Source organism: Anarrhichthys ocellatus, unplaced genomic scaffold (assembly GCF_004355925.1).
Source record: "Anarrhichthys ocellatus isolate YVR2014 unplaced genomic scaffold, GSC_Weel_1.0 scaffold908, whole genome shotgun sequence".
Classification (NCBI taxonomy): Eukaryota; Metazoa; Chordata; class Actinopteri; order Perciformes; family Anarhichadidae; genus Anarrhichthys; species Anarrhichthys ocellatus.
In genome coordinates, this window is record NW_022280882.1 from 1 (window position 1) to 16,167 (window position 16,167).

Sequence of the window (16,167 nt, forward strand, 5' to 3'; positions counted from 1 at the left end):
GTGTGTGTGTGTGTGTGTGTGTGTGTGTGTGTGTGTGTGTGTGTGTGAGACCAGCCCTCAGAGGGGAGTGTGTAGCTGTGTGTATTGCTGTGGCGGCGTGGTGGAGGAGGAGGTGTTGGGCGTGGGGATGTTCGCCAGACGGGAGGAGGGGGAGTCGGACAGCTGCAGCTCCTCCAGCTTCTTCAAGTACTCGTCTCTGAGGGCCAACAGCTCCTTGTAGCGCTGCTCCACCGGACTCTGCTGCTGCAACACACACAATCTAAATTCAATCGAAATGTCTCAAGTGTAGATTTCTGGAGAGTTCATGCCTATAAATATAGAAACATAATATATTCTGATGGCATTACAACTTCATCTAAAATATTACAACTTTATTCTGGAAACCACTCTTGCAGTGGCCCCAATACTTGAGTGGAGACTGACATACTTCTATTCTGGCTGTGTGAATAATTTAGGAAGCCATCTGAATTGCCTTTACATTGAAATGATTGGAACTAATTTTTCAAAATGAGAAAGTTGTCTGGTAGCTTTGTTCTTAGTTTGCCACATCAGTTTCACAAAGAGGTAATCGCTGCCACAGATATGAAGGAAAACCACATTCCTACTAAGCGACGGGTCCACAGGCCCCCGAGGGTCACTGTTAAGCTTCTATATTAACAGACTCTCCGGAGGTCCTACCTGTTGTCGTATGCGCGGGTTCCAGCGGATGTAGTACGTCACCCACAGCTCTAGGTGGCGCATGCTGGCGACGGGGTACAGGACCCTGCCGGACTCGGGGGTGTAGAAGGGGTTCAAATACATCTCCATCCTGCTGTTGACCAGAGACCACAGGGACACTGTCTTCGACCTCACCTCCTGCTCAACAGAAAGGGGGCGGAGTCGTGAGACGCTACAAAAGGAAAAGTCAGAGCATTTAGAGGGCGACCGTCTGCCCGTCTTACGTGCTGGTCTCGTGCACTCTCGCAGTTGTAGAGGAAGGTCCCGAAGCAGCAGCTGTAGAGGTGGTCCAGGATCGTCAGCAGGAGGCGCTCATTGAACTCAAAGGCTGTAGGAAACTGAGAGGAGAAGAGGAGCAAAGTTAAGAATTCTGCATCAAACATAAATGTGTATTTTTTAAGTTTAAAAATTCATTAAAAATAAAATAAAAAAAATCTATAATCCAAAACGTTCGTATTTCACTGGGCTCATTTTTTCCCTGCAGCTTTTTTATTTTCTGGGACTTTCGGTTGCCGATAAAAGCCAAAAGGCCGTGTGTCACATATAATAAACACTGCCATTCAAAAGTTTGGGTCAACATTTTGACGTGTGATAGGTAAACACAGGCGAGGTTGCAAAAAGTTATTATGGTCAGTTCTATTGAGTGTGTAGCAGCCATTCCTGTTTGATTGTGCCACGGTGGAGAATGGAACGCTACAATGTGCTCTTGACTCGCACACCTTTGGTTAGTCTTTGGTAGCTTGCTTCTTCTGTGATGCTGCAGTTGTGGATTGGAGACTGTGGTTTTGTTTGCTGTCAATCACAGTAAGTCCCGCCCTAAAGCATACTCTGCTTTATGGTCTATGTGACTCTAAATGGACCATCATTTACTAAATGAACATCATGCTGTATTGAAGAAGACTTGAAACTAGAGATTGAGACCATAAACTCATGTTTACAATGTTTACTGAGGTAATAAATCAAGAGAGAATTAGTGTCATTTTCTCATAGACTTCTATACAACCAGAGGAGTCGCCCCCTGATGGACATTAGAGAGAATGCAAGTTTTAAGATATTCCACATTGGCTTCACTCGGCAGAACTGGAGGTTGTTGACCGCCCCCTTGTGGCGGGGCATACTAACACCCACAAAAAACACCCTTTTTGGCTCCAACACTAATTAATTACACATGTGTTTACCCTGCAATTATATGTCAAAATGGCTGCAGTGAAAAAGGCCTATTGGATGGAAAATTCCCAGTTTAAAGCCCTTAAATCTAACCACTATGTAGACTGCGGAGAGCCCAAATAAAAACAGACTGACTCAATGTTTAGAGGCCAGTTGCACCGTTGTGGTTCAGGGTAACTCATGCTATTCTGGACTGGAAAACAAATATAGAAACAGTATTCTCCCCCCTGACATGCAACACTGTGGGGACATCATTTATAGTAATGTAATCCTTGTGTTATTATAATAAATATATATATATATTTTTGTCTCTGTTAAATAGTCATTATTGAAGGAAAGAAGAAAAACAACATGACAGGTGACGCCAAACGAAGCTCTGCATTTACGCTCACTACAGTGACACCTTCAGAGGAAACGTGACCACATGTTCCACTCAAACACAGTCGACCTTCTGCTTTGCACTGGTTGCTGTGCTTAAATTATTTAAATTGTATTTTCAGGAGGCTTGTTTAGGTCACAGGGTTTAATTAAACCTGAGCTGCTGCCTCAAGCAATAGATGTGAAAAAAGAAAATGCCTTGGAGGTTACCAGCCCCACATGATTGCAGCTGGCTGACTACATGTAGGGTTGTCACGATACCAAAATTATGACTTCGATACGATACCTGCCATAAATATCATGATACCCGATATGATACCAGAATACGATACAATACCACAAATACGATACGGGTATATTTATCTATAATAGTAATAAATAAAACATCTGTATGGTTCCCTTTTTTACCAGCTTGTTCCTGCCCAGCTTTTTGAACACTTATAATGACACACAATGATTAACAGGAACTGTTTCTAGCAGTCACCTGAATGGCATTCATATTAGTATTAGCCTACCGCAAGATATTAATGAAAACTACATTGTGCCATCATAGCATTGATTATTATTGCTGCTGTCTGTGGGAGTGGGTGGATAAACAATGCTTAATTTACTTCAATAGTGACTTTGATATTTTCCAAGATCCATCCTCAGGCTCCACGAGCATGTAGCTATTTTGCATCAATTGTGTTTCCTTTAGTACACTTGTGTGTGCATTGTGACCTCATGATCATATAGGCTTGTCGTCAAACTAGGCTAAGGCTACCCGTGTTAGGCTGTATATGGGTGAGCTTGGGGGTGTTCATGTTTATCATCACATCGCTTTGAAAAGTTCGGGGTGTCTGTCTGAAAGGTGCTTTGCCATGTGTTGCCTCCCTTGATCTGTGTGGCTTTGAAACACATTTTGCAGACGGGTTCTCTGTATGTCAGTGGGCTTTCCTTCACTGTCTGCAATGTAGCTAAAGTACTTCCAGATTTCACTTCTGGCATCTTTTTTTCCAACAAGCCGAGGACGGTTGGCAAAAGCTCCTGCACTTGATGCATGTCTCCCCTGCGATCACTCACTGTGAGCGAGCGCTGCCTGTTGCGTGTGTGAGCGCAGGGCAGCCCCGCCCCCTTGCAGTCAATGCATGCAGGCAGCATGACAGGGAGCGGAACAGTGAGTGCGCTCTGATCGCGCCTATTTTAATGAAGTATCGATACTAAAAATATGCAAAATCGTATCATTTTTAACGTACGGGTACGTTTTTAGTATCGATACACCGTGCAACATTACTCACATGTGTTAAACATACCTGTTTAGTCATCTGCCACACGCAGTCGATGAACTGAACGAAGATGGGTGATCTGTCCTGATCGGCATGGTTCTTGTCACCGTGGCCTATCCTCTATACACACACACACACACACACAATGATTAACAGGAACTGTTTCTAGCAGTCACCTGAGCCATTTTCTTTATAAATGTCAAACTGAACTGTTTGAATGTTGTTGTAAAAATATCTGAAAGTGGATTCACATTAAAAAAAATACATAATTTTAAAAGAGTTACTTACGGAGGCAAACTTGTGCCCAAAGCTGATCCACTCCTTCTCAATCAGCACCTGAAAAGACACCAGTCACTTTCTGTCCATTCATTTCCCCACAGCTGACATCCAATAACGCGTAAGCACAGTAAAAACCCACTACGGCGGTGTTATTAACGCTCACTGTGCGGCTCACAGGCGTTTTCTGATGAGCCAGCGCTTTGTGATGTTTACTGACCTGGAACCCTCGGAGCGTGCGGTAGTGGCTGTCCAGCATCAGCATGGCCAGAGAGGTGAGCTGAGCGGTCCGGTCCCAGCCGTCACTGCAGTGCACCACCACCGAGTTCCCGCTGGAGACCTTATCTGCTACCTGGATGGCTCCCGACAACACCAGCTGCACACACACAAACACACAGATGCTCTTTAGAACACGAGTCAGAAAAAAAAAACCCAGATGAAATGATGACATTCGGATTCTTCTCCCCCCCCCTCCCTCACCTTCACGTGTTCCAGCCAGTGTGTCGACTCGAGGCTGGACAGCCAGTGAGATTCCTCCACGTTGGGGTAGACGATGTCTTTGAGTTTCTTCAGGGATTCCCTCATGACGTGGATGTTCTGGATGTCCAGGAAGAGGAGCTCCGCGTTCTGGTACTCATCGCCCTCGTAGCCTCCTCCTGTGGCCTGGGGGTAGCAACGTGTGTATTTATTTTTTTGTGTTACAGATTTATTGTTATATTCACTATTCTTTATGATTTTTTGGACATACTATACAATGGCTTTATTGTGACTTTTTTCGACAGATGAAAAAGAAAAGAAACTAACTTAGAAGGATTTTCCAGGCAATTTTACTTCTACCGTTCTTACGTCATAAACACGCGTGAGAAAACTTTTTTGAATATTTTTTTCCTCATTTACCCCTCTGGGCAATGGTGGTACTGAAGATACAATTTCTCCTCACGTTTGCATCTACTGCTGTTATGTGAACATTACGAGATGGAGATCAATAAACTATAAGAAGAAGAGGACGACGCAACAAGATGAAGCACTCAATAGAGAAAGTCAAAGCTTGAACAATATGAAGGTATATTTGTGTCTTTATTACGCAAACAAAAAAAAATGTTTTAAAAGCAAATTTCTCGCACTGCAATCAAAAATCAAGTTTCTAAGTGAAAATATATAAACTGAGAATAATTTATTTGTTAGTTTTGCTTATGAAACTAGAATTTTTGGTTAAAAAATTAAAATCTTTGGTTAAAAACAAAACAATCTTTGGTTGAAAAAAAAAGCTTTGGTTTCAAAACGAAAAGCTTTGGTTTTGAAACCAAAAGCTGAGTTGGGTGTAGTGGGCGGGGCATACGCTGCTGAATGTACCAGGAGTTTCTATTGGTCGGTTTGACTTGTCTCTCGGTATCTGCATCATCTAAACACAGACGGGAGGTTACGGTGACATGGAGGTAAGTTGACTGCTCTGTTTTGTCAAAATTATTTTAAATATAGCAGCACTTCACTTTGTTCTCATGTTGTTAGTGTCGTGGAGTCTCTTTTTAAGAACGACATGGAGGGCTGCTGTGTTGACATGTAGCCCCCACTGTTTAGATGATGCAGATACCGAGAGACAAGTCAAACCGACCAATAGAAACTCCTGGTACATTCAGCAGCGTATGCCCCGCCCACTACACCCAACTCAGCTTTTGGTTTCAAAACCAAAGCTTTTCGTTTTGAAACCAAAGCTTTTTTTTTCAACCAAAGATTGTTTTGTTTTTAACCAAAGATTTTATTTTTTTAACCAAAGATTTTATTTTTTTTAACCAAAAATTCTAGTTTCATAAGCAAAACTAACAAATAAATTATTCTCAGTTTATATATTTTCACTTAGAAACTTGATTTTTGATTGCGGTGCGAGAAATTTGCTTTTAAAACATTTTTTTTTGTTTGCGTAATAAAGACACAAATATACCTTCATTGAACAACAGAATACCGTGATGTGAACATGATGGAAATATGACATTTCTGTTACAGTCTCAACAGTCTCTTTTCTCCCGCTGCTATTCTTTGTCTCTTCAGTGGACGCTTGAGTTACAAGTTAAAGACGTACATGAAGCATGTGACTTATCATTTATTTACCACGTCTGTTTCCATCACACTCATTTTATCTTTATCTGTACATCAACTCTTCCTCTTTAGCCATTTGTGATATCTGGACTTTGTTTTTATTTCCGGGGTTCTGCTTTTTTTTTTTTTAAGAAACAAATAGCAACGTGCAAACTTTGAAATGATTAGAACTGTCATTTCTTTTGTCATGATTTTATTCAGTTATTTTGGTCTCCCTACCCCCCCCCCCCCCCCCCGTGTCTAACCCCTTTAACCCCTGAGAGTCTGTCCTCTCCCCTCTGACCTTGTTGGCCACAGCGTTGACGCTGGGCCGAGCGTCGTAGATGGTGAGCTTGGCAGTGTCGTTGGCCTCCCTGATCACGTCCAGGTAGCGCTCATCGTCCTTGTTCCTCTTCCCCGACATGCCGACCAGAGGCTGACTGCAGCGGACGATCACCGCCTGGTTCTCCCTGTGGATCCACGATAGCACCTGAGGCACAGAGACCGGTCAGTGCTGCAGGACGGGGACTCACCGTCTATCAGGGCGCCAGGGTAACCACGCAAAACTAGAGGTGCTCCGATCGTTATCAACAGTTTGATCGGTGGTCTCTCTAGAGGCCGATCAGAAGAGCCGATCAGGTGACCCAAACTACACCAGATCATTTCTCTACCCGCACACGTTGCTTAATTCATGATGCTTTTTCATCTCTTACTTTTAATACTACTACATGGCAAATAGTTGTTTGCTTCTATTTTAGTGTTCAGAATGTTAAATACAGCTCCTTTAAACTGATTGGCTGTGTACTGCCTCACAGTATCGCTGCAGATAAAATACTTTGTTAGTCACGGCTGTCATGTGACAAAATAGGCTCTCAGTGTTGCAACGGTAAAACAATAAGTGTTAGCGGGTACATTTTTTTGTTTACCTTGGATGGTAAGTCAACAACGATCATAATAAATGAAAGTAGTTGAAGGACAGTTCAGAAATAAAAATGTCACATGATTAGCTTAAACCGCGTACTGTGATGTGCTGTAAATACAACAAATGCCACGACCAGTTGAACTTTCTCAGTTCTACTTCTGCTCTACAGTCATTTATTCTCATTTTAGCATTCTAATATTTCTGTGATATATTATGCCATCCAATAAAATATAACAATACTGTCTATGTATCCAAAGCCTGAATATCGTATTTCTCTTTCCCCAAAACCTTGTAAATGCTAGTAGAATGTCCCCATAGAGTAAAGACTGTGAACTCGTGCGTGACATGGTTCAGTAGTACACAGCTTGGTGTTGTGCTCACCGGTATGCGTCCTCTGGACCTGAAGGCAGCCACTCTCCGGAGGTCCTCGTCTTTGCTGTTCACAGGCACGGCCAGCAGAGTGGGGTATGTGTCACACAGCTCGTAGCTCTTATTGATGAACGTAATACGCCACTTGTTGTTTGGTAAGCCCTGGAAGAGACACCCGTCACCATCGGTTACTCACTGAAACACTGCTGCTCGCATTGCAGGATTATTCTAACTTTTCCTTTAACTTGTGCTTCTGTTGGCACAGTTACACCAGGTCCATTATGTGCAGCTGTAGCAATGAGCGTATCGGTGTGAATAAACAGCAGTACTGGGCTGCTGCTCCTCTTTACCTGCCGTCTGAACTCCTCCATGGGTTTGTAGATGTCCCAGCCGTTCTCACCGTACTTCTCCTGAGTCACATATGCAAAGAGCAGCTGGATGGAGGAGAGAAGGAGACTTTTCATTTCACTGACCAGCTCAGACTGTTATTATAAGAGTCTGACAACATTATGGAAAGAACCCTACAGAGAAATACAACTTTTTCCTTTATCTTTCACTTGTTCCGTTCTGTTTGTTATTGTGTCAAACCAAAATCTCGCTCATAGAGAAATCTCGTTCTGAAATCTCATGTTGGGGGTCAGGCCTCATCTACATAAGTTACTGCTTATTTTTAGTCCGCGGCTACTTTTCTAGGAACTAAAAAGGTTCCTTCAGCCCGAAGACCTGACGATAAAAGTAACCTCAGGTTTTTGTCTCACTGCGACGACATTCACTGATTGTTAAAATGTAGAGGAGGAAAACGCAGCTAAAGAGCATCTGTCTCCACAGTTCATCTGTTGAGAGTTTGATGGTTATTTATTTGTGCTTTGGAACGTAACCAACGGTTTTCTGTCATTCACAGCACCGCCGCGCTGTCTCAGCTCGCCTGGCGACCCGTCTCGCCTTTTCTCTCCGACTTTTTCAAAATGAGTCACAACCCGACAATTCGTTTTTTCATGACATAGATAACATTAAGCTACACTTTCTGTCCTCTCTCAAACCCTCTCTCACGTTTCCACAGTTGTCATCCAGCAACAAGTCACTTCACTGTTTAAAGTGGAGACAGTGTTCTCTTAACAATGGTCTATGGATGCACTGATCCAACTTATTCAGCCCCAGTAGCGTCCCGTCGATACCAATCCAACACCAGAGTCTAATGAATAAGCTGTACGAGACTGAGATCGTTCTCTTATGTGTGACCAGGCTTAACTCAAACACTGCTCTCCTAACTTTGTGTCAAATAAATACAGAAATAGAAATGTACTGAATTGTTTATTAAAATAATGGTATCAGACACCAGATCGACACATTGTCACAGATACCCGATGCAGCTATTTGGGTCAGTACCAGACTAACATCCGATATCTGTACTGGTCTTAGTGCATCTCTCCTGTTAATGATCCCCTCAACAGAGAAACAGAACAGGTCTGTAGGTTCATGTTCTGACCATCAGTTTGCTTCATTTGACCTTTCTTCTGTCGGTTTGGTGTGACAACTACAGACTACCTTAATCATCAATTCATCAGTAAACTTTATTCCATTCAGTCTGTACAACGTCTGAAAACAGCCTGAAGACATTTGTCGCCTTCAAACGTCCTGTTTCGTCTCCGCTGCTCCATAGCGGAGACAGAGGCCCCGCTAAGGCTAGCTTTGACACGTATCGTAGCATCAACATGAGTGTTGGGCATTAAATGATGGCTGTAAGCTGATACTGGGCAGATTGAAATGCTTCAAATACACTCAGTGGACTAATAAAAAGTAGTGGGGGGAGAATATAGTGTATCCATTGTGCTGTAAATGATGTGGATCAAAACCATCTGAGAAATCGAGGCTCCGTCTGCATCATCTATTAAATAATTTCCTCGCTGGCCCGGCAGATAATAAGGAGGCCCATCAGTTGGCGGTAGGAGGGAGAAGCTGTCCTTACCTGACTGTGGGAGAGGGGGAAGGCGTATTTGAAGAGGAGCTCGAAGATATCTCTTCTGCTGTGACCTTCCTGCTTCAAGGCGAACCTCACGTTCCTCATGTCCTGAACAGGAAGGAGCGGATCAGCACACTAACAGCAGTCCTCATCCTAACTGACAAATATTCATTCATTTTTACAAGTTTAACCATTTAAAATAACGCCACTGTTGTTTTCATAATTAAAATAAAAAGATAAATAAATAATAATAATAATTAAAAAAATAAATAAATGTATAAATTAATAAATATAATGAATAATACATATTTATTCATTTCTTGTTCTTTTTTTCTGTATATTAAAATGTTCTATTCCACAGTCTGGTGTACGTCAATTAGAGTGTTACATAATTTAAAAATAAATAAATAACTCACAGCCAAAATGATGAGAAAATAAAAGTGAAAGAGCCAAAAGAGCCCCTAGTGACGTACAAGGATTTGAAGGTAGCCTGTAGCACACTATGGACCCTGTGTGTGTTTGATGTAAACAAAGCTCAGACACACACAATCAGTTTGGGTGAGTAACACTCCACAGGGCACCTTTCATTTGTGAGGTGGTACAAACACAAACAATCAGCAATGACACTCCTTATGCTGTACCTCTTACACGCACACAAACACACCTTGCAGGTGATATCCAGGCCGTAGGAGTTTTCTCCTCTGCTTGACGCCCCACCCATCTTCTCCACCCGACTGATGGCACCCAAGGGAACGTCCAGCGTCACCACCACATCCTAAGAAAGTTAGCATGTCATTAAAATCACTACACACACACACACACACACACACACACACACACACACAATTAAAGTGCTCAACTATCAGTAGAAAATATGATCAAAATTCACAAGAAATGTTCAAAATCTTTTTTTTTTTTTACATAACGTCATCATTTCAACAGCAGGGGTTTATACCATTACAAGGCATTTTGTTAACAGAGCTGAAAGTCAATATTATTTATTGTTTTTCTTGTGCGATTTATTTCATTTAAGTTTCATTTATTTGGATATTTCAATATATTCTGATATCCATCTGATTAAAAGTTCATTGCTTTTCGACAGGGTGTACTTGCGTCATTATTCTAGAACATTATCGTTACATCAGTGAGGCACAAAATGGTCTTGAAACGACAATAACATTTATTTATTTCTGGGTCAATAAACTAAAGTGGTTATGGTAACCGGCACCTTAAACACACTGAGCCAATCAAACTCATGCTTTATCATTTCAACAGTTGAAATAAAAGTTTTCACATCGTGAATAATTAAGATGGAGTGACACAAGGATGTTATTTCTATGCATTTCAATGATAGTTTTGTCCTTCAGTCCACAGCGATACTGTTTTGCTTTGGTCTCACCGCTCTGATTTCCTCTGTTTTCAGTGACAGAGCTGTGAGAGTCACACTGTTCACTACCTCACTACCTGAACAGCACACAGACACAGCGGAGCATCTAGCAGCTAAAGAGACATTGGTCTCAGGAGATGGTGGAGATCCAGGACAGAGCTAACAGGAGAGCGATTATTGGATGAATCATCAAGTGACACAAACAGAATGCTAATGTTGCTCTCTGTCTGCTGTTTCACTATAACAACTTGTACTGTCAGAGAGAAGGTCTTTCTCTGGGAGAGGTGGGTGATTTGAATGGATCTGAGTTTCTCCCACAGGAAATCTGACAGATAATGAAAACGCCAACATGTAGAGTAATGTCAGCTACACATTCTCTTTTGTGCCCTGTGGGGTTTTTCCTGGATCCGTTTCGCTTTTGGCAAATTGACAGTTAAAAAGTATGCTGAATCAGCTATTAGCAGTTCCTGTTTGCAATGTACCCGTGAGTGTACAGACTGCAATCACTGGATTTCATTTCATACTTTCAATCTCACTGTAATGATTCTTAGGCAGGTTCTGAAGAGTCCTTTTGCTTTGGTTTCTGAGTCCACTTAAGGAGGTTTATTATCTGAGATAATGAAATCCTCACACAGACTGTGTTCCGTCTGTGTTATGAGGAGAGAAAGGTTGTGGTTATTTAGTATCCCTCACACACACACACACTCGCTCTGACTGGGTTTAACAGGACTTACAGCATCCGAGCTCTTGAAGTGGAGTCTGTAGTTGGTGATCAACACTTTGCCTTTCACAGCTCCGTTGAATGGACAGATGTAGATGATGTCTTTATCTGAAAACAGATGAACACAGACGTCGTTTGTGCTCCCCCACCTTCTCTCGTGTCTGACCTCACACAGGCCTCACTGGCTCGGGAAAGCTTCACTTTATGTTGTTGCCGAGCAGTGAGGAGCGTAAGGGACAACATCACGCACAGAGAAGAGGAAGCAGAAAAAGAGAAGAGAGCCGTGCAGCAGGTAGGCTATAAATACCATCTACTTAGACTCAGCATCTGGCATCTAAATCACATGTCAACTTATTACAGGTGGAATCACTGTCGGGTTGAATCAGTCAGAGTCAGAGAATATTGACCGTCCCGAGCCATAAATAACCGATCTGACTTTCTAACAGCGCCGGGGTTAAACTGTCCTCTGGTGTCTTGGACCGCAATGTCCAGAGAAAGATCATCAAGAGACGACTGCGGTTTGAAGTGGAAACAAACAAAAACACATTGTAGAAGAAATGCCTCAGTGTTTAATGATGTCTTACAGTAGCTTTGGCCATTTTTCTGTACTCACTTCAGTAATTAGTCAGACCTTGGCACATGGTGACAATCACTACAACAAATGGAAATGAAGTCATTTACTTTTTTGCAGATAGTTAGATGAAGAGTAGAGAGCTGGAGACGGGATGTGGTTAGCTTAGCATAAAGACTGGGAGCAGGGGGGAAACAGCTAGCCTGGCTCTAACCAAAGTTTAACACACCTTCCAACACTTCTAAAGCTCACTGACTGACAGGCTGTACATGGAACTATTGGGTGTCCTGGCAAGACACATTTTTGCTACGGCAACGGTAACTTCCATGAATTTCGCTACATTTTTGTATTTATTTGTTGTTTTTTTGTGTTTATCACTTATGTCATATGACAGAACACATTCTTCAACACCTGAAAAGGCAGCGTGGGGATTGGAGTACGGCAAGTGCAGCGGACGATCAGCGCTCCCCGGCCGGACCAAACGCCACCACACTGCCCCAGGGTGGAGAGGGAGGGGAGCCGAGATGGAAGCTAAGCTAACCCAGCTAGGACCTGAGGCTACTCCACTACCCAGCATGCTCCTGGCTATCTGATGCCCGGTCGCAGGAAAATAAGATGGATGAAAGCAGCGGGAGGTCGGTGACTGTTGAGCCCACATCTTCACCTTTGTGGTGTTACGTGCTGGAATTATTTCCGGGCTTACATCTGCTGGGAGCATAGACTCTGGAAGGTGTCTCCACTTGGTGAGAGGAAATACTGTATGTATAGTTCGGCCCCTTTAACATTAACAGTCCTACAAGAACTGTGCCTGGAGGCAAAACAACAACAAAAAGTTAAGAACTAACACAAAATAAAAGTAAATCGGGCAACATGTGAACAAAGATCGAGTATCACAGTACCAGCACCTTCACTAACATTCAGGTGGAGAACACAGAAACTTGTGTAATATAGGAAACGCACACATCTCTCTGACCCGTCCTCTGTGTGCGGCGCTCACACACTGACTGAACAACACGGCTCCAAGGAGGAACCATGTTGGGCTGGAAGCAGCTCAGCCGACAGAGAGGTGGGACTGATGGAGCTTCGTGCACTCACCTATGATTCTCTCCTCCCCTGGCAGCAGAGACACATCGGCTAACAACTCCATCTTCAGAGACTCTCTGGACGTCTAAAACAAACACACGGAACAAGGCAGAGACACTAAACAATAGAGGAAAAGGCAGGAACACGTGTATATGAAAGGACAGGTATAAAATAGCATCAGTTTCACACGTTATCTCGTGCTGTCTTTATTTTCAGTGGAAGTAGTTTGCGTCACCAGTTGAAGTGTCAGATTCAGTGAGACGAGACACGGTGAACACAGCACTTCTCCTTTTTAAGATGTTGAACCGACGAGCTGTCACACGGAGGAATTAAGCAGCTTAGCAACTACATTCACACCGCTGCTCTTCATCCTTATTTGGAATTTTTGTTTATTAATTTAATTATTTTCCATTCTATTGGTGAGTTCATTCTTCATCTGTTCGGTTCCATTCAGAGAGCACTGGGCTTTTTAAATCTGATTTTTAATAACAAGCACCACAAAGGAAATATGTGTTAAGCTTTACTGTGTTATTAACACTGACAGTTTGTATTGTATGTTAGGAATATCTATTTCAATTCTTCATAAAGAAGACTTGACTGGCTGGGTGATGAAACCCTATAACTGCCTACTCTTCATCAGGCCTGCTGGTGTAGTGTTTGTGTGGCTCATAGGGCTGTACCGAATAGTTCAAAACTTCATTCATAATGTTGATTATCATACATTTTAATATTAATAACTAGGTTGAGTGCTTCTTGTTGAAACTTTTCAGTGTTTAAAGCTCCATGCAGAATAAGGCCTAATTCAGAATATCCAAACGGAATAGGATGTTTACATGAACCATATCAAACTCTGAATATTGTCATATTCGGTATCAAAGTAGAATACGAGTGTGCATGTAAACGTATTCACTGATGACTGCGTCACATGCGTGTGAGGTGGGCGTGACCGTTACCTCATGGCTAGGTAGCAAATGCTACATGGACATGTTTGCAGTAAATGACAATAATTATAATTTCTTTAGCTCGGTACATACCACCCCCCCCCCAAAACCATCCAGTAGTGGCACTAGTGCAGAGACCAGGACCTGATCCCTCACTCGTACTTCTCATGTAAGAAGTACGAGTATCCCACAACAACACTAACCAGCTGATACAGGTTCACAGTCCACACTGCAGACACATCACACGCAGCAAACAGACCCACATGAACCCACTTACACTGGAGATGTGTGCGTCTAAGGGGTTGGAGTTGTAGACGGAGACTGGTGAAGCCATCGCTCAGGGAGGGGGCTTCCACAGGCTGACAAAGACAGACACACACAGGCTGTTATTCTGTCACGTTACCACCAGACTGTAAGTAAAGATCCATCAGCAGAATATATGAGAGACACCAGAACATTTTCAGAACAGCCCCAGGGCCCGAATACATTATGTCAGATAAGACAGAACTTGTGAGTAATACAGCTGATACCAGGGCACCCGCAAGAAGCACATCCAGTATTAACTTAGTCCAAGACAGCAGTGTATGAATTTTACATAGGATGATGCATTTCTGGTGAGTTAAATAACGGAGTGAGGTGGAAAGAGAAGAAGCACTCATAAATGAATAATTCATGCTATTAGACATTACTAAGGCTGACCCTGAGGCTTGGACATGGTTATCAATGTTCAAATGATTTGCTGTTGTTTTAATAAATGTATAACTCCAAGATCCCCATGAAATAGGGAATAGTAATGGCACATTATTCCTCATGCATCAACATTAAACATGATGAGTTATTGCTTGTTATGTGTAGGCCTGCAGACACAGCGCTGTCCCAGGCACTGAAACACATCGATAGACAGACCGTCTCAAGTAAGCCAGGTAATATTATTTTATATGTTGGCATAGGCTACAGTCTGTCTTCATCTGGTAAGCCCACATATGAGCACATTAGTATTTTATGGGCTACCACTGTGATTATTGCACATTTTATAGCCGTTTCCATAAAAAGGAAAAATCCTTGGAGTCTGATTTTTGTCCTCGTCTCTCATTAGACAATATTAGCAGGGTAACGGACAATAAAAGTAAACGTTGTTTGCTAGTTTGGAATTTGACAGCTTGTTTTGCCGTTTTAATGCACACGTTTCCTGGGGGCTCAAGCTCGATGGCTGGAATGGGATGCTCTCTGAGATAAGACCCAAGGACAGCAGCTACCTTTACTCAGACACAACCTTCTCCAAGCAGCTATATATCTGAGACCTGTTTCTCTCACTGGCTGAGTGACGGAGTGACGTGTGAGAGACGACTGACCCTCGAAAAGAGGAGGTTCTCCTCTTCCTTTCTCTGTGTGTGTGTGTAAGCGCACCAATAGGTGCATTATGTGTGAGAGAGCTTGATACAGTGAGCCGGCCTGTACCTTTTTAGGGCAATTTGTTGCCCACTATATTAAGCCTTATCAACATATTTATATCGTTAATAGATGTCAGGGATAGATTGACATTATTTAATAATCATTTTGACATACAGTTAGAGCTGATAATGCTGACCGACGGCGTTATTGCGGAAGCGTAGTGCCCACCCTCCACTTCCCCTTTCATTAAAAACCGTTAGCTCCGTCAGCTGCTGAGAAGCAATCCAAATCCTCCTAATCTCACATACAGAGTTCAGATCATATGCATTTCCTCCACACAACAGAGACTTACATGCGCCAACATGCACTAAAGTAGGGGTTCTCAAACTACTAATAATTGTAAAATCAATTAGCTCATTATTCCAGCAACATCACATTTAATTCAATTTATTTTGTTTAGCCAAAATCATACATATGCACATATATACATACATATACATACATATATACATACACATACATACATATATATATACACATACATACATATATATATACACATATATACATATATATATACACATATATATACACATATATACACATATATATACACATATATACATATATATATACACATATATACATACATATACACATATATACACACATATACACATATATACACACATACACACACACATACACATACATACACATACACATACATACACATACATACACATATACACATACATACATATATACACACATATACACATATATATATACACACATATACACATATATATATACACATATATACATATATACACACACATATATACATATATACACATATATACACATATATATACACATATATACACATATATACATATATATATACACATATATATACATATACATATACACATATATATA

At 41.9% G+C, this 16,167-nt stretch overlaps 1 protein-coding gene across 2 annotated transcripts; it reads right to left on the reverse strand.

Annotated features, from left to right (window-relative positions):
* Nucleotides 1–40: 40 nt before the first annotated feature.
* On the reverse strand, nt 41–15,715 carry LOC116377111 (myotubularin-like). 2 transcript variants are annotated; one of them, XM_031838666.1, is made up of 15 exons: nt 14,108–15,715; nt 12,902–12,974; nt 11,249–11,343; nt 9,792–9,902; nt 9,134–9,235; nt 7,518–7,601; nt 7,180–7,329; nt 6,181–6,366; nt 4,284–4,466; nt 4,024–4,179; nt 3,816–3,863; nt 3,555–3,647; nt 942–1,055; nt 679–855; nt 41–240 (listed from the first exon to the last, which is right to left on the reverse strand). In XM_031838666.1, exons 1-15 carry the CDS (start codon nt 14,162–14,164, stop codon nt 58–60), a joined length of 1,812 nt encoding a protein of 603 aa, XP_031694526.1. In that variant the 5' UTR covers nt 14,165–15,715; the 3' UTR covers nt 41–57. The 2 variants fall into 2 exon arrangements, with proteins under 2 accessions (XP_031694526.1, XP_031694525.1); XM_031838665.1 differs by having other exon boundaries at nt 41–243.
* Between the last annotated feature and the right edge of the window lie 452 nt (nt 15,716–16,167).

Bases quoted from the DNA above. Each gene is read 5' to 3' on its own strand.
- LOC116377111 (XM_031838665.1), bottom strand. From the start codon at position 14,164: ATGGCTTCACCAGTCTCCGTCTACAACTCCAACCCCTTAGACGCACAC. The intron at 7,602-9,133 runs GTAAGGACAGCT...TCCTCCATCCAG, and splicing joins TCCCCCTCTCCCACAGTCAG to CTGCTCTTTGCATATGTGAC. The intron at 3,864-4,023 runs GTCAGTAAACAT...GTGTCTTTTCAG, and splicing joins GCACGCTCCGAGGGTTCCAG to GTGCTGATTGAGAAGGAGTG.